Here is a 24663-nt window from a genome sequence, read left to right on the forward strand (position 1 = left end):
TATTTAAAAGAGAGTTTATTTAGTTTCAGGTACATTTAAATGATAAACGAACCTTTAATTTCGTTGCATTTTTAAAAATTTAAATGGAAAGAGGAAGTTATATTGAAATAAAACGCATTTAACATTTCCTTATTAGGCTTTCCTGTATGCTTAGAATACAACAAAGAATGGATCAGTCATTTTTTCAGTAATAACGGGTAGCGTTCTTTGGGTTTTACTGCGCCAAAAATGAGGAAAGAACTATGGTCCTAAAGTATGCCCATTTCGAGATATGGCTCGTTACATATTATTTGAAATACATGTTATTTTATTTTTGAAGAAATAATTTAAATTGAAAAATGCATAGGACTAGTCTCATCAAAAGTTACGGATTTTGCATAAGTTTGCTAACTTAGTTGGTTTCTAATAACAAGACGTGCCAAATCAATAGAGACAATATAAACTTGGACGAAAAAAAATTCTTTTGCGATGCTTTTGGCTTGAGAAACTGCTACTGCCTCATTGCTAGTCTCTGCAATTGCATGTACTACTTCATGAATTTCAAAGAGGTTATTTTTTAAATCTTTAATACTATTGATTCGACTTTCCCAGCGAGTGTCGGATAAAGACTTTAGAGTGGTCCGACTTTTGATCTGCAACACCTCCAATCAAACCGTTGATGCAGTAAATAACTTTTAAAAACCCTTCGATCAATAACAAAAAAGGTAAAAGTTGCTGAAGATGATATGATTCAGCTGCATCGAATATTGTAAGACTAACAAGGAGACATCCCGAAGTGTTCAACCTCGGGGGATTGGTACACCTTCATATAACTTGAAATATCCTAAAGGGAATTTATTCAATGGGCAACCGTTTTGCCATGGCAACGAAAAATGTTCTTGACGACAACAAATGGAAATTTCCCATTGAAAGAAACATGAGATGCTGACAGATTGCTAGGACCCTCTGTGAAAAAATTGAACAAATTTCAAAAACATTATTCGTTGCCATGGCAAACGTATGATTGCCCAAGAAATAAATTATCTTCAGGACCTTACATGATACATGAAGGTCTACCAATCCTCCGAGTTTGAACAAAATCGGTGGGTTACATTTCGGGATGTCTCCTTGTAAGAGTATGATTGTAGCAGGGCAAAAAAAAATATCTCTGGTTTTTCTTTAATGTTAATGATTGAACACATTTGTATTGACCGCGCATATAAGACCCGTTGTCATATGCTTGACCTCAACAGATAACTAAATCTAAGTGGTTATAATCCAGAAATTCTAAAACAAACTTTGTCTGAGTTAGTACCTGTGCTATCATTAATTTGCAAAAATCCATTAAGTATTCCTTGATTTCAAAACACCGAGCTTCTAAACCAATCTTTTTTATTTACACGCCTCAAGTGCTCTGACCTTAACAGGGCCAAACTAAGCTAACAATTCCACTTGGGCTAAGAAATTCCCGTTTCCACGGTCTCACGATGTGTCATTAATATGCTAATGAAAATTCAGCTAAACTTTAAATTATAGCAAATATTCTTTCAAGGACCGCTCGCCAATGCTTTCTTCGTTATCTTTTAATTGCGGATGAGACCTTTCGACAGTACTTGAGGTATTTAAAGAATTAGCAATAAACTTCCAATTTTACAGGCATTAAACGCGTTCCAGAGACATTTTAACGAGACTTCGTTAACTCCCGCTCTCATTATTTCTCCTTTTTTTATTAAGCTCCGCCCCCGTCCGGAGCCAATAAAAACGCCAGAAAATATTGGCGGTAACCGGGTCACTACAATCGCTCAATTTATTAAATTTTATTTATATATTGTCGCGACTAAGACTTGGGCTGTTTGTGAAGGACCTTGCTTTTCGTTTTGACGTGTCTGAAAGTGAAATAAAGCGCTACATGTATTTCTTGGATCAACTACATGTACCTACAGTTAGGGCAAATGGACATTTGGTCTACAAGAGAACAAATTGACGAATCTATGCCAGAGATATTTAGAGAAAAATATCCAAGTACTCGGTGCATCATAGACGCTACCGAGATTAAATGTGGGGTTTCGAAGTCCCTAGTATTACAAACCGCAACCTATTCCAATTATAAGTCTACTAATACCTGGAAAGGTTTAATTGGAATTAATCCAAGAGGCTATGTTACATTTGTTTCTGCGCTCTTTACTGGCAATATATCGGACAAATGTCTAACAGCCAAAAGTGGTTTTTATGGCATGCAGTTTGATCCACAAGATAGTGTCATGGCTGATAAAGGATTTTTAATAGAAGAAGAACTTAGAAAATTAAATGTAACCCTGAACATTCCACCATTCTTGAAAGAAAAAAACCAATACAGCAAAGAAGAAATAAAGGAAACCCAAAAAATTGCACGACTTCGCATTCACGTTGAAAGACGTATAAATAGAATAAAAAGATTCCACATTCTAGACCGACCGATTTCCATTTCATTAGCTCCTGTAATAAACCAACTTTGGACTGTAGTGGTTTTGTTAACCAATTTCCAAAAGCCTTTGGTAAATTTTGAATCTACTGCTCCCGCTAATGAGCTGGAAGATATTGAACCACCTCTGGATCATTTTGAAGAAATTGTACAGTGCGAAGATAGTGACCTCGAAGAATTTTGTTTATAAAAATGACAAAATTTTAACTAATAATATATCTTTTAGTTAATCATTTATATTAACCGAATTCCTAAAACCATATTGACACTTCCAACTTTTGATTTTCTTATAAAATAGTGAACTTAATCGCTTTAAAACCAAAACCACTTATCTTTTTTAAAATTTGTGTTCAAAGTTACGTGGTTTTGTTTTTCAAACGACTATTTATTTTTGACTAGATATCTTTGCGTATCACAATTTTTTTATTACTATTTTTCATTGCGTAACATTCAGAGAATGCAAGTAAAATAAAATATCTTTGTGTAAGTTAATTTCCATTGAATCCCTAACTTCATCTCGACACTTCCAACTTTTGATTTACTTAGAAAATAGTGAACTTAGTTTCTTTTGGACAAGGATTTGTTGAGTATTAATTCAGGTAGTAATATCACAATTTTTTTCATAATTTTTCATTGATTAACATTGGGAGCAAGCGAGTAAAATGAAATATCTTTTAGTTGTTCATTTACATAAAATTGTTTTACCTGATTTGCTAAATTAATTTAAAACCTCAAATTTATTTTGACACTTATAAAATAGTTAACTTAATTTGTTTTTGACTAGAAATCGTTGAGTATTAATTCAGGTAGTAATATCACAATTTTTATCACTATTTTTCGTTGACTAACATTGGGAGCATGTGAGTAAAATAGAATTCGTCTAATTTAACGACCATAGCTTTCCATTTATCACTGTCAAAACGAATCCGTTGTATAATTAGCCCTTTCTCAAAAAATACCACAAAATCGCACCAATCATACCCGGAAAGACCTAATTGCCCCATTATTTGTTTTGCGTAACGGTGTGAGTCTTTCAGTGAAGGACTCCCATCAACAAGTTTCACGTGGAACTTTGGCTGTGTTAAAGCAAATGATGGCAACTCGTCTTTCATTTCATACGCACATTTCAATTCAAGCAATCCTATGGGTGGATCTTCTCTTGGGTCGTACACTACACCATCGGGAGAGGTGCCAAACCATGGTTTTTTTGGATTTATTATGAGGCCGGTTTGAGACACTTCAATTTTGTGGCCTAATTCATGCATTTGTGCGATGTATGCTTTCCGGGCTGTTGATTCCATTTTTTTTCCATATTGGATAGCTCTTAGATATCCAATGTCAGAAGGAAAAACTATGCTATTTACGCTTTTTTTTGTCCAAGGCCCACGTTTATTGCAGCAAATCAAACCAAACGAAGATAAACATAGCCTCTCTTTCCTCATTTGTTTCCAAACGTCATTGTCTGCCTGCATGATAGTTCTCCGTTCTGCTTTGGCACAGTTTTCTATAGACAAATCAATTTCCTGGAAATATAAACAAACGTTAGGCAAGTTCTACAGCAAATAATAGCAGGTACGTTCAGTAACTAGCAAACGTAAAGTCAATGGAAGTGCTAGAAATTGTTTAACATCTTTCAACGCTCAACACTGTTGGCAATGTTTTCTAGTTATTGAACGTACACAGTATTTTAATACTTCAAATATCGAATATTCCTTCAATGGCAAAGGGAAAAAAACAGCACTTGCTTCAGCTGATGCGAAAACGTCATTAAATGCAGGAATGTTTGGTGGTATCAGGATTTCATTACGTGAACTCATAAATTGTGGGGAGAAAACCGATAAGTTATGAATAACTTCCATTCCCGAAGATATATCTGCCAATTGGTAGGAAATTGGAGAGCCTTGCGAAGCATTTCCTAGTTTAGTAGGTTCCCAAGTTGTAAATTTATATTGAATACTTTCCATAAATTGAAATCTTGGTTTAAGTTTTGTGATGATGCCTTCTAGCTCTTCTTTGCTTCTTATATGCTTTCGAGGCTCATACATTTTGCAGTTCATTTCCTTTGAACTACCGTTTTCCTTAGGCGACTGATAGTTGATGTCTATAGCTTTTAAAGGAGTAATTTTCTCACCCCGCTTCCGATTCCATTTTTGGGGCATTTCCGTACAAGAAACGGGTGAATTTCCATTTTCAACGTTGTTCTCTCGTTGTTGACATTTTTTCAAATGCAGAAGTAATCTTAACATAGCCATTAGGTGATTGCACGTTCCCTGTGTGCCATACGGACATTCGCAATAGGAGTCTATTATTATTCCTTCTATTAGATGCATGACTGCCAAAACCGTATATGGATGTTCTCTTGTTTTTTGGCTCCTAAAGCACTTCCCTTTTAGGTAGATGACTAGGTTTTTCCTGAAACGATAATTTTCGTATTAGTAAAAGTACAGTAAATACCAAAAGGTACTTTTAATGCAAGGCTTACCTATCTGTAAGCGACGAAATGTTTTTCCTTTCCACATATTCTTCGACGAATAGCTTATAGCTTTTTTTAAAGTGATCATCCGTATCATTTTTAGATCGATAATAAGTAACAATATCTTTTTCCGTAAAAATTGGAACATTTGTAATTGAAGGAACATAACCGATAATAGGAAAAATAATACCGCCTTGTCCTACGACCGCCATTTTAATAAAAACTATAATTTTTTTTGTCCTCCAATTGGTTTAAAAATATATGAATAGCCGCGCCATCTATTGACCAAATTTTAAAACAAAATCTCACTCTTCAAAAAAAAGCCCCTTGCATTCCGTCTTTAAGACATATATAAGAAGATAGGTGTATTTCGAGTCTCTTTTGGCCAGAATTTAACTAGATTTAATAGTTGATTTTTCAACAGCCTTTTTCAAGGCTAATAAGCTATTTGTAGCTTAATTTTCCAAACAGCCTTTTTCAAGGCAAATAAGCTATTGTAGCTTAATTTTCCAAACAGCCTTTTCAAGGCTAATAAGCTATTTGTAGCTTAATTTTCCAAACAGCCTTTTTCAAGGCTAATTTGCTATTTATAGCTGATTTTCCCACTGCCTTTTTGAAACCTAATTAGCTATTATATTTACATATACTATAGCTCTACTTTATCCAAACAGTCTTTTCGAGACTACTAAGCTATTACAAGCTTCGTTTAGAATAGGTTTTAAATTAAGTTTTAAAATATGAGCACCCGAAAGTTTTTATCTGGGGCCCAAAAACGCCAGAAGTGCAAGAGAGAAGATGGTGTTGTTAGTAGTCAGAAAGGCGCAATGGAACGTTTTTTGAAATCGTCAGGCAAGAGTCATAATGATAGTCCCGGGGAAAGCTTGGGAAATAAAGAGGGTTTAGAATTCGAAGGTGGTAATATTTCTGAGGTTTTTCCAAACGTCAGTTCTGCTTTAGACATTGCACTAAGTAATGAAGCCGAAATTATTAGAAACCCTACTATATCTGCCGATGTGCAAGATTTAACTAATTTAACAAAAGTGCGCTTACACGAATTGGATATTAGTTTAGATAAAGATTGCCTTCCAGTTCAGCCTAAACTCAATCCTTTTCCTAAAACTTTAAGGGTGGTAAAAATCGTGGTTTCATTTCTTCTTGGTACGACAAATATCGAATGCTTGAGTATTCAGTTGCAAAAAATGCAGTTTACTGCTTTTGTTGCCGTCATTTTCTAGGCAGTAGAAATACTGGATTTGTGAACGGATTTTCGGATTGGAAAAATATGGCGAAAAAATTCGAAGAACATTTCACTTCGAATAAATCTTCCCACCAACTAGCCTATAGAATGTATTTAGACTACACTGAATTAAAATCTCGTGGATCAATAGCGTGTCAGGTTAATGACCACCATAGACTTGACGTAATTAGAAATAGAGAGGTATTATCTGCACACGTGGAAGTCATAATTTTATGTTCTCAACAAGATTTAGCACTTCAGGGGAATACATCTGTCGATAAAATTGGAAACAGAGGAAATTTTATTGAAATTTTAGAACTTCTGAAAAGAAAATGTCCTGATTTGAAAGCCAAATGCGAGAGTATGCCCAATAATGCAAAATATATTCACAGCACTGTACAAAATGAAATAATTGACATTTGTGCAAATTTAGTAAGGAAAATGATTGTCGAAGAGGTCATCGAATCCGGTGGGTTTTACTCTGTAATTGCCGATGAAACCCGAGACAATGCAGGGGTGGAGCAGCTAAGCGTTTGTATTCGATTTACTAGAATAGAAATAGGTGTCGTAGAAAGATTTCTAGGTTTCACTGATTTACATAAGTTCGATTCTGAGAATATCAGCTTGGCAATTATAAATCTTTTGACAGAGGGTGGTTTAAAACTGGAGAATTGCGTTGGACAGACATATGACGGGGCAAGTGTAATGAGCGGACACGTAAAAGGAGTGAGGGTGAAAGTAGAAGAGGCAGTAGGTGGACATTGTCCGTACGTGCATTGCTACGCGCACCGCTTAAATTTAGTTTTAGTTGACTGTTGCTCCAAAATATTGGCAGTTAGGGAACTACTTGGTTTGGTTCAGGCCATATACAATTTTCAAAGCAATTCGGTTATTAGAAGCGAATATTTTGAAAACTCCCAAAAAGATCTGGGCTATGAGATACTTAAAATGCCACAAAGCTGTGACACTCGGTGGTGGAGTAAAAAAAAGGTGTTAGTTTATTTTATAAATAGACTCGATTCCGTAGTTTTAACGTTAGAGAATCTAATTGAAAACGGAAAACCAGAAGAAGCTGCTGAGTGTCGTGGGTATATATCCCAATTACATAACTTTAACAACTTAATATTAATTGTCGCACTAGACGAAGTATTAGGCGTAACGAATTCCCTGTCGGAATACTTGCAAAGTTCGAAAGTTATTTTAACGGAAGCCGTTGCCATTTGCCAAGCTACCGTTAAGACCTTAGAAGAATGTAGGAACTCGGAAAGTTTTGATTTAATTTGGGTAGAAGCTACTAAAATCGCAGAATCTGCTTTTATTGCAATACCTGATCGTAACAGCGAACCGATAGCTTTACGGAAACGTAAAATAATCCCTAACAAGAGATTAAAACATAGTGTGGTAACGAGTACAACGGGTAGCAGGGAAACGGAAGCAAAAACCCTGATTGACCAGTTGAGGTCCACCTATTTCGAATTAGTTGATAAATTTATTTCAGAAATGAAAATTCGACTATTGGAAAACTCTGGCTTATTCAAAGGTATAATGGCCTCTGACCCTAACTCGGAAATCTTTCTTAACGAAAACGATATCGTAACCCATTGTAACACTTATAATCGGTTTCAATTCGACCTGAATTCGTTAAAAAGTCAAATTAAAATAGCCAGAAATTTAATTATCCCCAAGAAATTTACCAGCGTAATCGACTGCTTCCACTATTTAAATAAAATGGCAGATGGGTTCCCCGACCTAGTGAAAAATTACAAAAATGTTTCTTGCATTCCTGTGGCAAATACAATCTCAGAAAGAAGTTTCAGTTCACTCAAAAGAATTGAAACACGTCTACGGACAACTATGGGAGAATTTAGGCTTTCAAATCTGGCTACACTGTCGATAAATCGTGATTTGTCGAATTGTTTAAAAGAAAACCCAAAGTTAGTAGTCGACGAATTTGGAAAAAAAAATCGAGTGTCATTCCTTGATTAAAATGCCTTTAAAAAATTCTATGGGAAAATAGAAATCATGTCAAAATTTAAAACATTTAAATAAACAAATCCTTGAAACTCGGGAATTTTTTAAATAAACATTATAGATGGGTCCTCTAATTCAGGCTGGGCCTACGTGCATAAAATCCCTGGCGGGGCTACTGTCAAACACCCTATAATATTAGGCCTATTAATCTTCTATATTTTCGTGGACGTAAGTGTTTTTAATTTTTATGAACAGTGCAGCATAAGCGTGGCTAATCATTTAAGTCCAATGTGTGTTTATCTCGCCAACTGAGGCGTGCTCTGCTGGTTGAGAGCATTTATAAATAACAAGTAGCACAAAGAGTTATCTTAACAAACAACTCTGACCGTAGAGGGAATTAAAAACAATCGATCTGTCAGCATCTCAAGTTATATTAAGTAAATTTGAAATTATTAAATCAATTAATTGAAAGATATTAAATTTTCTCTATGACTGCCTTGATGAGCTCGAGACGGAAATCAAAAAATATCTCCTTGCGCAAAAATTTAACTCTCCTTTGTGCCATTTTTATACGTGCTAGTGAAAACGTACAGAAATAATATATTATATTCGTAGGAAATTTAATTTAGGAACCTGTCATAATCATTTGTTATGTGTGAAAACAGGTGTTTTAAATAAAGCAACTAATACTTATTTGCTTCATTTTTGGCTCGCTATACACAAGCCCGCAGAACTAGTGACGCCAGAAATTATAAGCAAATGATGGAAATTTGTTGCAAATTTTAAGTATCAAAGAAGTCGAACATTGATATCACTTTAAAAAATAACGATCTGTTTTACAAGGCAGTCAAAGTTTCAGGGTAAAGGAGAACACTGAGACCTCATATATTAAACCAAATACATTGTCCAAAAGTATTATCTTTCAACTATTTTTTCTGTTTTTAGTTTCTCTATTTATGTTTAAAATGTTTTCCATTTTTTTAAATACTCGATAATTTTCAGTATTTTAACATTGAAATTTTAAAACATTGCGCGGTCTGACACTGTTGAAACTAACGATTGTTATTTTTTGACCATTTTAAAGACGTTGTAAGACCTTGAAAAAGAGATTGAAGCATTGACAAAGATAAATTTGCCCATTGAAAGATAAAAAATATTACCTCAGAATAGGGCCCCTTTAAATCGGAGACCCTTTTTTCTGAACCTATTACTCCAAGTCCTTAACTTAACAATAGCAAAGCCTTTATGTAAGAAATTAAAACTGCTTTGACTGCTTACTTTTGATTTTATTACTATTCATCTAGTTTCAAATTTACCTTTTCCCACAAATGCCATAAGACCCATTCCTGGTGGTGGCAAATAAAATGTTCATAACAGCACTAATTCTCTGTTTGAATTTAGATCTAGCTTTGAAAAACCAACTGAACGAAAAGAAAAGTCAGGATATTTTGGAAAATTGCGAAAGGTACACATCTTAATACTAATGCAATTTATCTAAAGTTAATTGAATTATTATCTAAACAAAATTATATATTAAGTCACCAAATTATACATTACGTCACAAGATAAACTTTAAATGAGGCCAACATTTAAAGTTAATTTCACGGTCTCCAATTTAAAAACCAATTAAAGCAATTGGTTGAGTTTTAATTCTGTCGATCTACTAAATAACTATCCCAGGATTCGGCTTCAAGCTGTGTTTTCGGTACTAAATGGGATTTCGTCATTTCGTTCAGGTATCTGGAAATAATCGGGGACAGAACGTCAGAGCGTTGGATACATACCTTTTAATCTGACACCGTTGGCGAAAAAGAACAAAGAAGTCTTCCAATTCATGTATCATCAAATGAAGGCAAGCTCATTGGCGGGCGTCAATTTAGTATTTTCAATATTATAGGGAGTGCAAAGGGTCCGTACAATTTCCGGTTTCTCCCCCCTGCGATTAAAGATGGTGACACATTTCCTTTACCTGAGCTCAGAGTATAATTTTCCAGGGGCGTCGCTAGTAATATAAATTAGGGGGGATCATTTTGGCACACGCTATCCTCGGAGAACAATCGCGGGTTGTGTATACATTATTACGTTGTTTAACTTTCGAGGTAAGGTGTTGTGGTGGTTAGGACTTTCACCTCGCAGCAAGAGGAGCCGCAATCGTTCTCTCCCCACTGTTTATAGGGGTTTTCCTAAGAGTCCTTCGGTTTCCACTTTTCATAAAATTTTGTCGAGTTTAAAACTAATAGTAAGTGAAGGGAGCTGTACGCTGGCTTGGAATTAAGGGCTTGGCACCACCCTCCTACGCATTGTCACCCGGTCATCTTTTGAAAGGCATTTAAGTTGCTAGATTACTTTAACCTAAGGTTGTGCTTTGGGTATTAGCCTTGCTGATTATTGTTATTATTATAAAATTATTAAAATTGTATTCCTTTTTCCCGATCGAACAAGAAAACAAGATGCCTAGAAATTTATGGAAAGATATACTCTCAGTAAAGGGAGTTGAAACAAAATCGAAAAATCGCGCGTTTAAGATTTGTTTTCTATTTAACTAGCGCTATCAGCGGCTATCAGCCCTATCCTCTGTTAAATCTGATGGCAGTTATGGAAAATTAATTGCAAAATATAACTCGATATAATTCGCGACATTCAATAATGTAAATTTAGGTATTTTCAAATACCAGTAGTATAGCCAACTTTAAGAACCTTATTAAATGCAATTTTTTTTAAACCAATAGATGGCGGTAATTGAAACTGGCCAATTGATTCTATAAATACCACTTACAAACTTATGATTTTAAATTGTTATACATTTTGATAGTATTGGAATATAGCAAGATTAAGTTTACCTTTCTTTTTCAAATCAGTAAGAAAGTTCTATTGTTAACGCTTGTGAAAGCTACGATAAATTTTTGGGTTTTCACATTTTCCCCTCACTAAGGCCTAAGTTATTTTTTAAAACTTGGTGAAAATAAATCATCCTAACTAACACGTTTTGAAATCAGAAAAGCTGAAGCAAGCTACATTTTTCTTGGGCGCTGGTTAAAAATCACTCTCTCAAAAATATTTAGCATGATTGGAAAAGGCTTTTCCTATAAAAGTGTGATATTTAGTGTCAAAAAACCACCCTGTAAAGTAAGTGATAAGTTCAGTTCGAGTAATATATGACGTTCTTGCCGTAACAATTCCAAGGTTTCCATTTGATATGATTCTAGGTTAAAATGAGGTAAACATTTCCAATAAAAGTCTATAAGAGAATAATGATGGCTCGCATTAAGGAACACTATTGGACATAGCTGTTGTTTACCTCAATAAACGTTTCCTGCCGTTGTTAAAGATAACGAAAACACTAAAAGAAAACCATAAATGGTTTTACTTGAAACTCGGCGACCATTCTCTGAAATCCTTTGTAAGCTGGAATCAACGCCAGAATGTGGACTCTAAATCACAATTTTGTTTCAGGGGATCTGACTGTTTACATATGTCAGTAGCTAGCTTCGCTTCCAAAGTCGAATCATTGAAGACATATCCATCTAGGATTTAAATGGTCGCGAGTTACTTAAGACACGATTTTTCCTGAACAAAGTTTAGAAACATACAGAAAGTCATGGCGAAAAATAACTCTGCCTTACATTGTAAAATTTAAAGTTTCCCTGGATATCAATTATCAACTCTTTTATTATCATAATGTTATCCTTTTTAAAGCGACTAAATGATGTTGAGGCTGCACTATATTTGGTTTCAAATTGTTTTATGAAAACGTAACAATAGCCAGTGAAAGTACAGATTTTAACCAATAAAATTATCAGTATATGATGGTTAATATAGTTATAAGTTATATTATAATCGTCTGATTTTGTTCATCTTGTAATGATAAACAGTATGAGATCTTAAGAGTTAAAATCATATTATTTAAGATTCTGTATTTCTTTTAATAATTTAACAGAGTTCATGTAAAAGTAAAGGCCAGAACAGAAGGTGAAATTGATTACTTGAGCGTTTTGGAAGTAATACAGAAATTTCCGGAAAAATCCAAATATTGGAACAGATTTGAAGAAGAAATGTACGACATCTTAATAATAATAATAATAATAATAATCAGCTAGGCTAATACCCAAGGCACCACCTTAGGCCTAAGTCATCAAGTGACTTTTGAAGCCATTAATTCAGGTGGCCGGGTTACAATGCGTAGGAGAGTGGTGACAAGCCCTGCATGCCACGCGAACGAGCCAACAGCTCCCTACATTAACTATTACCGTTAACCTCGACAAGTTTTTATGGAAGGGGAAACCGAAGACCTTGGGGGGAAACCCCTTAAACCAGTGGGGAGAGAACTTGCAAACTCTACGCAGAAGGAAGAGAAATAGGCCTGGCCAAGGATAAGCAAGATTATAGAGCGATTTTATAGATAACCAGAATTATGGATAAGGTCTCACCTTTTTTATAGATAAGCAAAATTATGGAGCGATTTTTATAGAGCCACTGTACTTAACCTCGCCTTTTTTTTTGCCTCCGGCGTTTTTACAGAGCCTCGTTCACCACCCGTCCTTTTATGGATACTTACAATGACCATTCAAGCCGCTGACTTCTACGCGCCAGGCAAAATTATGGAGCGATTTTCATAGATACTTAACCTCGCCTTTTTTCAGAGCCTCGTTCACCACCCGTCCTTTTATGGATACTTACAATGACCGTTCAAGCCGCTGTCTTCTACGCCCCAGGGGTCCCCCTCTTTTTTTCCGACAATAGCAAGCCAAGAATGTTGCTCGCTCTTTTTTCGTAGGAATAAGTCTCTTTCACGACCCCCGTTCAATTGCCTAATATTAGTTGAATAACAAGACATATATTTTTTTCATTTTTTTATTTTTAATTTTGATAATACACCAGACTAGGTAACTGAGTAAAACACAAGAAGAACAAGATATACGCTTGAAGAGCAGATGTCAGGTTACGCCTCTCAATTAGATTAGTATAGTCACTTATAATGGTAAATGGACTCGAATAACAACCAAATTTCCGCATTACGTCTGGAAATATATCAGAATCTCCTTGACCGAAATGGATCTCTTCAAAATCTTCACTGTCAGGGTAGCCGGCAACGCGTTGAACGTGAAGTTTGAGAACTTCGAACATCGCGCCTCTCCTTCTCAATTTCAGTCAAATGTTTGTCGACGGCGTGGATACATAAATTTAAAGCTAGGATACCCGCTTCGCCAAGTTGGAATTCCTCTTTTTTCCCGAAACTTTTATACGCCAAAATAGTAACGTTCCCTTTACTAGCTAAAAGTTCAAAAGTACGACCCCCAATTTTGGCAAGCTCGAGACTAAATTTATTTTTCTCAACTTCTCTGGTGTGTGATTCAATGAGATACCAATTTTGATACATCTTATTAAAAGCTACAGGCGGGAGGCATATCGAGGATTAGAAAGTAACGTCGTTGAAAAAGAATATTTCCAGGTCCTCACCTTTTAAGCCAATTGATAGACACGAATTTTTTCCTAAACGCCAGCGAAAATTGATTTTCCGCTGAAAGTTCTTAACGCTTCGAAACCCTAATACGAAATGACGCAAACCCCGGAGCTCCACCCGGTATTAATATCCCTCGGATGACTCATACACCCCGGGGAAAAAAAATTATCGCGTCTGGGCAAGATTTTTTATTAAGTAAATTCCGAAATATACTGCTGAAATATAGAACCGAAATTTCAAAAATAATCTAACATAAGTACTAAAGGGGTTTCTAACTATATTAGGGGGGGTTCTTTTTTTACCCTTCCATCACCGATTGTATCAAAATAATTATATGTGGAATAAGAACGAATATTTGTTTTTTTTAAATTTTACCTGGAAAAAAGAAATAGGTTTTTAATAAAATTTCCGGAGCACCGATTAACAAGTTGGCAAGCCAAAATATACCTCTCCTCGGAAGAATTGTCCCTAGTGGTATTAATTTCTCGAGATAACCCTTAAAGATATATCTCCGCAATTTAGAGTTATTTGTTAAAAATATTAACCCATTTCTATCCCGCCCGGTATAAACTTTTAATTATAATTAAAATAATTGAGACGAAACGACCAATTTTAATTTATTCAGAATATCATAAGTTAAGTAGTTACAACAGTAAGTTAGACGTACTATAACAATGCACAATTGAATTAAACCCTTTTACAGAACAAGTTTATCAGTTAAATATAATACGAAGCAAATTTTAATGAAATATCTACAGAGGCTTTTTGGAATTACTCGCTTACGAAATACTTGCCGCATCTTTAACGCTCATTTTATTTCAACACTCGCCCTTGATGAAGATACCGTAGATATCTGGTAGTGGACGACTCGTTCACTTCCTGTTGACGTTGTGACGCATACCACATGAAAAAGACCAATGCCGTCCAATTTCCAATATCATATAATGACTCGCACACCCAAGAAATCATTGACTGCGTTAGAAATCGTAGATATCCAAATATCCACACCAAATGTATTTACAAGAAGCAAAAACCTTACCATCAACAAAGCACAGAGAGCCACTTGACTAACCGCCAGCTTTTAAAGCAATTAACGTTAAATTATCTCCTTTGAATTAACAGAACTATATATAGGTCGTTAAGAAAGTGGACCACCCACAGGGTCTACCCTTTAACCCTCTAATCTCGGCTGACTGCGCTAAAACAAGATTTAACCTTTAAAAAATACCAGATTAGGCCTTCATAAATTCATTAATAAAAAAAGACTTTATTACCTATTATGCTTACGATGCCTGTCTTAATTTCAGTGAATCTAAGCAGCTATCGGTGGTTCTGTGGTAGAGCGCTCGACTGCCAAGCCGAATGGTCTGGGTTCGAAACCTGGGTGGCGCATTTGTTTTTAATCAATAGAGAAACGCTAAATTAGAATTTCTTCGATGCAATAATTTCAATTTCAATTCTATTTCAATTAAACCAAAATTTCGTACTCTATTAAATACGCTTCCGATAAAGCTGAAGGTCTAATTTTCAATAAGGCGTAACAAGTGTCGGTGGTTCTGTGGTAGAACGTCCGCCTGTCAATCAGGAGGTCTCGGGTTCAAATCCCGCCCGATGCGATCGCAAATTGATACATTACAAAAACCGTAATACACCAAACCGTCACGACGGTGAGCGAAAAAACACCATCCAAACCAAACCGCAAATGCATCCGTTAACGCTCACCGTCACACGGTGGTTTTGCCAACCCTTTGAGAAACTACGTACGCAGTGATTACACTTTGCACCGAAAATGCGAACGCGTTCGCAGTCCTGACAGACAGACCCACCCACAGACAGACACGGTCGTTGTATAACCCCTCCTAGGGGACTTTGTCCCCTCGGAGAGGTAAAAAGTAAGACATACTCAAGACATAAATCGGCCCCATCGGCCAGCGCCGCGGCTAATACGGCCTGGACCGCGTCGAGGACGACGTCGGGTAACTCCGCGGTAGGCTAAAGAAATATTATTTTCATTATTATTCATATTATTATTTTAGATTAGTTAAATTTCTTCTTACGCAACGACGATATTGAAATACACCCCGCTAACGATAAAAATATATTTAAAAAAATAACCGAAATTTTATAGGATAATAACTTACGGGGCGGGTATGACGGGGCGGGCACGCCCGTACCCCGGGACGGGACGGCCATGGCCGTACCCCGGAATTCGCGGGGGTGGTCTTGGACTAATGAAAATCATATTTTTTAAGAAATGTAGAAAAATTAGACCAAATGCGACTCACGCTTCTCCGATGGGGGCATTAGCTAGGCTTCGCGCCAGCAATCTTTGTAAAATTTCCAAGCGTCCTCGACCTCCAGCGGGGCTATGATATTTCATATTTTTTAAAGAATTGTAAAAGAAATTTGACCAATTTCAACTTACACTACTGGCGGAATGGGGGGAGGGGGGTGACATTTCCCGCGGAATGCGAGCGGGCTTCTTCGGCACTAACGAAAATCATTTTTTAAGAAATGTAAAATAAAAAATAGGCCAAATTTTAGCTTACATTGGCCCTTGCTGGTCGTCTTGGGATGACATTTTTAGAAATGAAGTCAGAGAATTCTAGCACTCGCGGTCAAAAAAGATGACAATGAGCAAGTCGAGAGAAGGGGGTGTCCGCAGGGGTTGAATCACCCGCACCTGCAAGTAGAAACTGCCGCGGGCCAAACGGCGAGGGGACAATACCCGACTTTTTTTCCATAGAAAAGGAGTAAAATGGTGAAAATAGATGACAAAAAATAAGCTTACCGAGAATTATTTAAAAGACGATTTTCGAAAAAACATTTTTTATTGATAAAAATATAAAAATATACAAAGAAATATATAATAAAGTTTTTTTAAATCCAGGGAGGCGAAACAGGCGGTGAATTGAGGAGGTCAGAGCTGTAAAAAAACATTTAGTTTAAAAAAAAATATACTTTTTCTAAAAAACGAACTTACGAAGGTATAATTGGGGGAGAAGGAACGGCGACTTCGGGGTCGATCAGAAAATTAAGGATGGGCGGCGGCGCGATTAAACTGATTTCGAAAAAAAAATGTTAGAACCCTTAATTTATATCTGAAAATTAATATCAAATTACCCCAAATCAGCGAAGGCTGTTTCCGCGATATCTCCCGTTACCACCGAGGTGATGTGGGCAATCGCGGCGTTCTGGGCCGCCCAGGCATGATCAACCACCACCTGAAAGTCCAGGGCGGTGGCTTGAAGTGAAGGCGAATCATGGTGATCAACCGAAAAAAGGCGAAGAGAGTCGCCCATGTTACGGGCCGCGTTAAAGGCACCACGTAACACGGCGGCCAGAGAGATTAAAGATGACACGTAACGGTGATTGCCCGGAATAACGGCGGGGAGAGCAAGGAGTGCCGGTGGTGAAAGAGCCATCGGGGGTGATGAGGGAGATGAAGATGATGAAAGCGGGCTTTAGAAAAACAAAATGATTTAGGATATTTTTTTAAAAAAGGGGTTAAAGATTTCTAAAAAAACCTACTCGGGAGAAATTATCACCACATCAGGTGACGAAGGAAGGAGAATGTTATCGTTCCAATGAGAAAAGCCCGGAATGGGGCTTGCAGGGGAATAACTAGGTAAAAAATATAAATTACAATAACGAAAATATATAAAATATCAAAAAACTCACGAAATAGAGGTAAGAGCCTCCAGCTCTTCCATAGAGGAGGAATCGGAGGATGATGAGGAAGAGGGTGTACGGCTAGATAAAATTTAAAAAGTTAGAATTAAAATAACCAAGTGAAATAAAATTTGAAAAAACTTACCAGCGTTTTCGGGAATTCCCGGAGGCCATATTTTTTTCCTGGACTTGTTCTGACTATCGGTAAATTCGCGAGGCTAGATATACCGGTCATTTTAAGGGGCGGGGTCGAAACCCTGATGACCTCTAGGGGTTAACCCTCTAAGGAGTTTCATTGGACCCACGTGTAATTTACCGCTAGAGATTGTCACGAAATCTAGACAGTTTTCCTCACCAAATAAAATCGCCTCCAAGTTATTGAATACAACCGGGGAGTTTACGACTTAAGGTTAACTTTCAATAAAAGGAGGAATTTTTATAGCGGACGGGGAAAAAATACAAAAGACAGGAATGTTATTCTTGTACAATACGAAAAAATCCGACGATTATTATGTCTAAAGCGAGATTTTACGAATCAGAAAAGCTGTCGATGAATTTCGAGGGATAATACGAGCGGTTCAAATTGAGAGTAATGGCCTTGTTTTTCAAAAAACCGTGGGAAATATTATACCTGAAAAATATTACGCCTTGGATAGACACGATTCATTTTCCACCCCCCTACATGTCTGGAATACCATCCCCCGATGGGTAGGGGGCCTTAAAACCGAGACCATAAATAGACCCGGGACCCGATTAAAAAGTCCCATTCGAAATTTTTTAACCGAAAAATATGGAACTAAATTTTCTTAACGCACTACGTGATTTTAAATCGGATATACGCCCGGTAAGCCTTGATTTCTTATACCGTTTTTTTTTTTCTATTTGACTTCGTTAACCCTTTGCCCTGACGAATTACCGCGTGAATTACCTAAATGTTTGAAAGATTTGGAATTGGTACGCGTTTTTATTGAACTTATTGACTATCTTAAACTTATACCTCTAGCCCCGCGAAATTGTAATAATTTAAGAGAATTGGAATCGCTAATCGATAATGTTCCGTCCGAGATTAAAACCCCGACCTTCTTAGCTGAATGCGAGAAACAACGCGACGTATTAAACGAATTCGGGGAATATGACGACTTCGATTACAATTGGTCTAGCCAATCAAACGATCCAGCGGTCACTCAACCACGCGAATTAACGGTTAACCCCACCCCCGTTGATGACATTTCGCTAGACGCCGATTTCCCGTTCTCAAATAATTTATGGATGTCCCCGGTTGAAAAGATATCAGATAACGACAGCTCCTCCGCTTCGAGTGACGAGATAAAATTCATAAAATGTTTTAACCCTTCGGAAAAATCACCCGAATTAAATAACCCCGAAAAAGAGATTACGAATTCCGAAACATTTACGGACGATTTTTCACTCCCCCCGGAATATTCGCAATATGAAAAAACTTTACTAATCAGGTCTAGTCCCGCGACGCCTCCTCTAGAAATTACTCAACTTTCCCCGGAAAAAAGCCCAGAATGGGGGCACTCAAGCCTATTCTCGCAATTTTCTCAGCTTGAAAAAGCATTACTAATTAACGGCAAAGCCGAAACCAGCGGACATTCGGTAGACCTCGAAAATATTATCCCTAGCGCGCCCGATAAATCTCCTTCAAGGCGGGACCTTAAGCCCTCAAAGACTTCCCTACTAGCGGATATTATTAGGGAAACAATAGGGGTTGAGCTTGAAGGAACGAATATTTTTAAAAACAATGATGAAACGGGAGCCCCGGAAAACAATTTAGACTAGCTTAATGACGACTTATTTTTACCACCCGAAGAAGAAAATTGGCAGGCGGAATTCCCTTTAAACGAAACGTCAAAACTCCCAGCTGACAGCCCCGCGACACGTGGCTTAGCTTCAGCTGTCGGTTCACCGGAAGCCTCGACGCGCGAGGAGGAGAGCAGAGAGTTGCTCCTTGCCTCGCCAAATATAGGAGCGCTATCGCCATCTGGCGTCGACGGCGCTAACTATTTTAATAAGGAGGAAAATAAAATTTTAAAACCGAAAGTAGATACTTTTCTCGACTTGAATAATATTACGTCGGAATTTCACGAGGGTTCAAGCGTTAATAACCTTCTTCCTTCTAGAAAAAGGAGATCTTTTTCACAACTTCTACCCCATAATAACTCGGTTCCTGAAGCGGATTTAGGGCTAGATTCGTCCCGACCCGGGACTTTTCCTCAAACTAACGCGGTATTTCTTAGAGAGACTGTTTCTCGCGGCGATTCGCATACCCGCGTCTTTACTCGTAAAATTAGGTGTCTGAATCCGGAAGTAGAAACTTCTATTACCCCACCCCTCGATTTGAATATTACGCCAGAATTTCACGAGGGGCCAATCGTTAATAACCTAGTTCATTCTAGAAAAAGGAGATCTTCCTCGCAACTTCCACCACTTAATTTAGCGGTTCCCGGGGAAGTTTCACCGCGAGCCGGGACTTCCACTAACGCGATATTGATTAAAGACGCTTTTTCTCGCGGCGATTCTCCATGCCCGGTGTTTTCGCCTTCACCGCGTAAGAACCCGGACCCTTTTCTAGATCAAGCGGGGCCATCACATAAAATTTTGAAGTGGGATAGCGAAAGTTCGATTTCATCATTTAACTGGTATTCGAGCGAAAATATTCCTCCTCTTTTATCGCCTCTGCCCGCGGACGATGATGATGTTCCACCGCCTCAACCATTTCAACTCGATGAACTAGAGATCGACCAACCACCCCCGATTCAAGTTGGAGGTAATCAGCCGGAAATCGCTCAGCCTCTTCAAGCACCCCAGCCTGAAGACCTTCCTGCTCTTCAAGAAGAGGATCCTCTACAGCTCCCAGTCATCCCGCTTCAAGTCATCGAGGCTCCGCCCGTTCAACAAGATGGCCAGGGTCTTCAGCTGGAACTACCCGTGAATTTTGAAATTATCCAAGATGGAACGAAAGAATACCCGCTATTCAATCTCGTTGGAAGATACGTTGAAGTGCGCTTCCTCGCCGACGTAGAACTCGGGATTACGCAGTTCGTGACCTTTATTTTTAATCAACTTCTCGATGATGACCGAGTTCAAATTTCGTGTACCTCGGAAGTTTTCCCGGCGCGGGTGCTCGAAATTTCTTTCCGTCAGAAATCGCAACTTCAGCCCGGTGATGTTTTCGATTTACTCGAAGGGGAGATCTATCTGGATGAGCGAGATGATTTCTGGAACTCGCCAATTTTATTCACGTTAAACGTGGTAAGATTACCTCACGGAGGATCCCTGAGGCGACGCGGACTTAAAAAGCATATCGATTACATACGCGATAAAAGAAGTTTTATCTCAGTCCAAAACAAAGACTCCTTGTGTCTCCCGCGAGCATTAATTATTTCTATCGCTCATTTAAAGAAAACGCGAAACCCCGGAAATAAAGAATATTTCCAGGAGTATAAGGCTTTGTACAAGGCCTCTTCGCGAAAACAAAGGGAAAAAGCCGAAGAGTTACGCGTCGAGGCGGGCGTTTCGAAACGCGAATGTGGAGCATTCACGAGTTTAGTGCATTTCCAATTTATTCTCTCTGATTATCAAATAATCGTTTTTGAGGTTTATAACGACAGACCTAGAGTATTATTCCAAGGGGAAGGCGGGAACTCCGAAAATAAACTTTATTTAATTTATAATCAGAAACATTATGACGTAATCGCGAAATTGACGTCGTTCTTCGCCACTAATTATGCGTGTTCCATCTGCTTGGTCGGATACGATATTTTGGATCGCCACAAATGCGCAATTTTCTGCAAATCCTGTTTCAGACATCAGAAATGCTCCGGCGAGCTCGTCAAATGCGCCGATTGTTTTCGCTCCTTCCACGGACTGGAATGCTTCCAAAGCCATCGCGAATCGGTTCCCTCCCTCTGTCGTCAGGTTAAAGTGTGCAAAGACTGTTACAAATACGTGGACTATCGCTCTAGGGAAACTATCCATTCTTGTTCGGAAGTTTTCTGCCATATTTGTAAAAAGCAGACGCCGCATCCTCACCTTTGCTTCGTCCAACGAATTAAAGACCACCCCGAGCCTGACATGACCAAACGAAGATTAGCACTAGGGGGCGTCCCTTCTTATCTTTTTGTGTTTTATGACATCGAGTCGATTCAGAATAAACAACACGTAAATAAAAAGGGGGCGTTCGAGCATGAGCCGTTTCTTCTAATATCTCAAATTGTATGCCCCGCGTGTATCGACGAGCGAGACTCGAACTTCGATTGCGGGGTATGCATCCGCTTTAGCTCGCGACAAAAAAATTTTTACGGAGGAAATGTTGTGGATTATATCAGAACTCTAGCGGATATTAAAAAAATTTACTTATTCGCCCACGCCGCGAAATGTTATGATCTCCAATTCGTTTTCAAAGCCGTTCTATCAATCGACGAGACCTTTGTGCCCTTCGTGATAGTAAACGGGACTAAAATTCTCTTCTTTAACTGTTTTAATTTCTATTTTCTCGATTCCTATTCGTTCATTCCCATGGGACTCGCCGCGTTTAGGAAGACGTTTGGACTAGGGCCTTCCATGGATAAGGGTAGATTCCCTCACCTTTTGTTTAATTTTGTCGAAAATAATTTCGATCCCGCTGACCCCATAACCACTAATTATTCGACCGAGAAGGGGAATAAATTTCCTCCCCTCGAAGCGTACGGGGCTAACTATCTAGGGGTAAAGGAAAGAGCGGCCCTTCTTAAATGGCACGGGGAGCAAATAGCCGCGGGCGGTCACTTTGACTTTCTAAAAGACGCGATTTCGTATTGCACGGCGGATGTCAATATACTCCGACTGGGATGCGCAACGTTTAGGCGTGAATTCATGGAAATCTGCGACACTGACCCTTTCCGCGCTGCCATCACGCTCCCTGGCGCCTGCAATTACGTCTTTAGGAAACGCTTTCTCATTCCTGACACGATGGGGATGAGAAATAGGGACCGACAATCAACCGCGGCTTTTGAATGGCTCGCCTGGGAAGAAAAACGCAGGGGTATAAGAATAGTCTCAGCTATGCGGGGGCGGGAGGCTATGGTAGGTAAATTTAAAGTGGACGGTCTTGACGGAAATGACGTTTACATGTTCCAGGGTTGCTATTTTCATGGGTGCGTTCGCTGTCAAGTAGTGGGAAGAGACAGACCTCTATGGTCAGATCCCTCACAAACGTTCAACCTCAGGTACCAACAAACAGTCAGGGTCGTTGCTCAACTCCGGAAACTTAAGAAAAACGTTATAGAGATCTGGGAATGCGATTTTTACGAGCTTCGCCGTCAAGCGAAGGATAAGGCGTTTTTCGAAAAAGTACGGGCCATGTTAATTTCACCCTTGAATCCTCGAGACGCGTTTTTCGGAGGGAGAGTTAACGCGACAGTCCTTTACTACAAGACCAAAGGCGATGAACGCGCGTTTAACGTCGACATGCTTTCACTTTACCCGACTGTCAACCTTCTAGATAAAATACCCGTCGGTCACCCGAAAGTTTTACTAGACTCTGATGATTAACGAGATCTCGATTCGCTGGACGGGTTAATTCAGTGCCGCGTTCTCGCCCCTCCTAAACTTTTTCACCCTATCCTACCCATGCACTGTTATTCGCGACTTCTTTTCGTCTTATGTGGTACATGTGCACGTCTAAGATTTCAAGGACGGTGTCCTCATTCCGATCCCGAGCGGGCATTCGTGGGGACATTCGTGTCCGACGAACTGAAACTAGCCGTTTCCAGAGGTTACAAAGTGATTGAAATGTACGAAGCTTGGCATTATCAAACAACGCAGTATAACAAGGAGACCCAGGAGGGGGGCTTGTTTTCGGACTACATCAAGACCATGTACAAAATGAAGGCCGAGGCTTCGGGGTTTCCAGCTGGGATCACTACCCCCGACGAAAAAAACAAATACGTCTCGGATTTCGAGGACCACGAAGGCGTTAAACTCGATCCCGCTAAGATCGCGTTAAACCCCGGTAAACGTGCCGTCGCGAAGTTAATGTTAAATAGTTTTTACGGTAAGTGGGGACAACGGAATAACCTCGTAAAAACCGAGATCATTAAGGACCGAGAACAATTCTTTAAACTATTTAACGACCCGAATATCGAAAGGAAAAGTGTCTTGGCGATAAACGATAAGACGTTGCTTGTCAAATGGGAACATCTCAAGGAAATCGATCCGGCTCTGGCTCGTGTAAACGTAGTTTTAGCCTGTTATACCACCGCTTTTGCCCGAATGAGGCTCTATAGTCACCTAGAGGCTCTAGGGAATAGTATATTATACCACGATACGGATAGTTTAATATATAGATCACGCGATGGCAATAAGCTAGTGCAGGAAGGGAGCTTCCTCGGGGATATGACGGACCAATTATCAGAATTTGGTCCAAATTGTCATATTACCGAATTTTGCTCGGGCGGCCCGAAAAATTACGCCTTCCGCGTACTCAACCGCGATACCGGTGAAATTAAGGAGGTCGTTAAGGCTAAAGGTCTCAGGCAGAACTATTCCACTAGAAATTCCATCTCTATGGACTCGTTGAAAGGGATGCTCGGAATCGACGTAGACGCGCCCACTCTCGAGAAAGAAATCGAAATCCCCCACCATATTTGTCGGTTAAATGATCATACAGTGGTAACTGTAAAGCAAGTTAAAAAATATCGACCAGTTGTCAATAAATTACGCGTTATCGATAATTTCGAAACATTACCGTTCGGCTATAAAGAATAATATTTTAAAAAAAATGACTAGTTCAGAATGAAAAAACATATCCTAATATTCGGGTATAACCCGTTTATAGAATGTCTGTAAAAGGAATTATTGATTAATTACCCTTATACGCGAAGTTTCGGTATTAACTGTTTTTTATAAGTCCCACTTAAAATGGCAGCATCAGTATTAAGTAAAGAACACCGCTAAACTCATATTTTTATTTTTACCCGAACGGTTTGTTTCTTAAATATCGATGTAGTTTAACTTAGAGACCTCATTTAATAAAAGCATGTTACCACTGTATGGTCCTTTCTCCGCTCTTCTGAGCGGGCCGAGCGGTAGCGGGAAGTCCGTTTTGATGGCGCGAATTATAAAAAATAAAGATGAAATGATTCCCCCCCCCCCCCCCCGCCGACAAAAATATTTTGGCATTATAGCGAGCGGCAAGCACTTTATGACACTTTAAAAGACTCCGTAGTGTTCCGAGAAGGAGTCCCCAATCTCGATGATTACCCCGGTGAAGAAGGCGAACACATTCTCCTCATCGCCGACGATTTAATGAACGAGAACAATGGTCAAATCGGGGCTTTCTTCACGAAAGGCGTTCACCACCGTAATATAAGCAGAGAGTGTAAAGTCGCTTCGCTACAGAGAGG

General features: G+C 38.6%; 2 protein-coding genes across 3 annotated transcripts in view; one reads left to right on the forward strand and one right to left on the reverse strand.

Annotated features, from left to right (window-relative positions):
* The window catches only part of LOC149957409 (cytochrome P450 4V2-like), a 132229-nt gene that overhangs the window by 18303 nt on the left and 89263 nt on the right, over window positions 1–24663 (reverse strand). The window lies entirely within an intron of this gene.
* LOC149957411 (uncharacterized) lies at window positions 1911–2630 on the forward strand. Its single transcript, XM_090165251.1, has one exon. It carries the CDS (start codon window positions 1911–1913, stop codon window positions 2628–2630), a length of 720 nt encoding a protein of 239 aa, XP_090021377.1.

Source organism: Leiobunum rupestre, chromosome 2 (assembly GCF_980474605.1).
Source record: "Leiobunum rupestre chromosome 2, qqLeiRupe1.1.hap1, whole genome shotgun sequence".
Lineage (NCBI taxonomy): Eukaryota > Metazoa > Arthropoda > Arachnida > Opiliones > Sclerosomatidae > Leiobunum > Leiobunum rupestre.

Excerpts from the sequence above, each read along its gene's own strand:
- LOC149957411 (XM_090165251.1), top strand. The coding sequence starts at position 1,911 with ATGTACCTACAGTTAGGGCAAATGGACATTTGGTCTACAAGAGAACAA.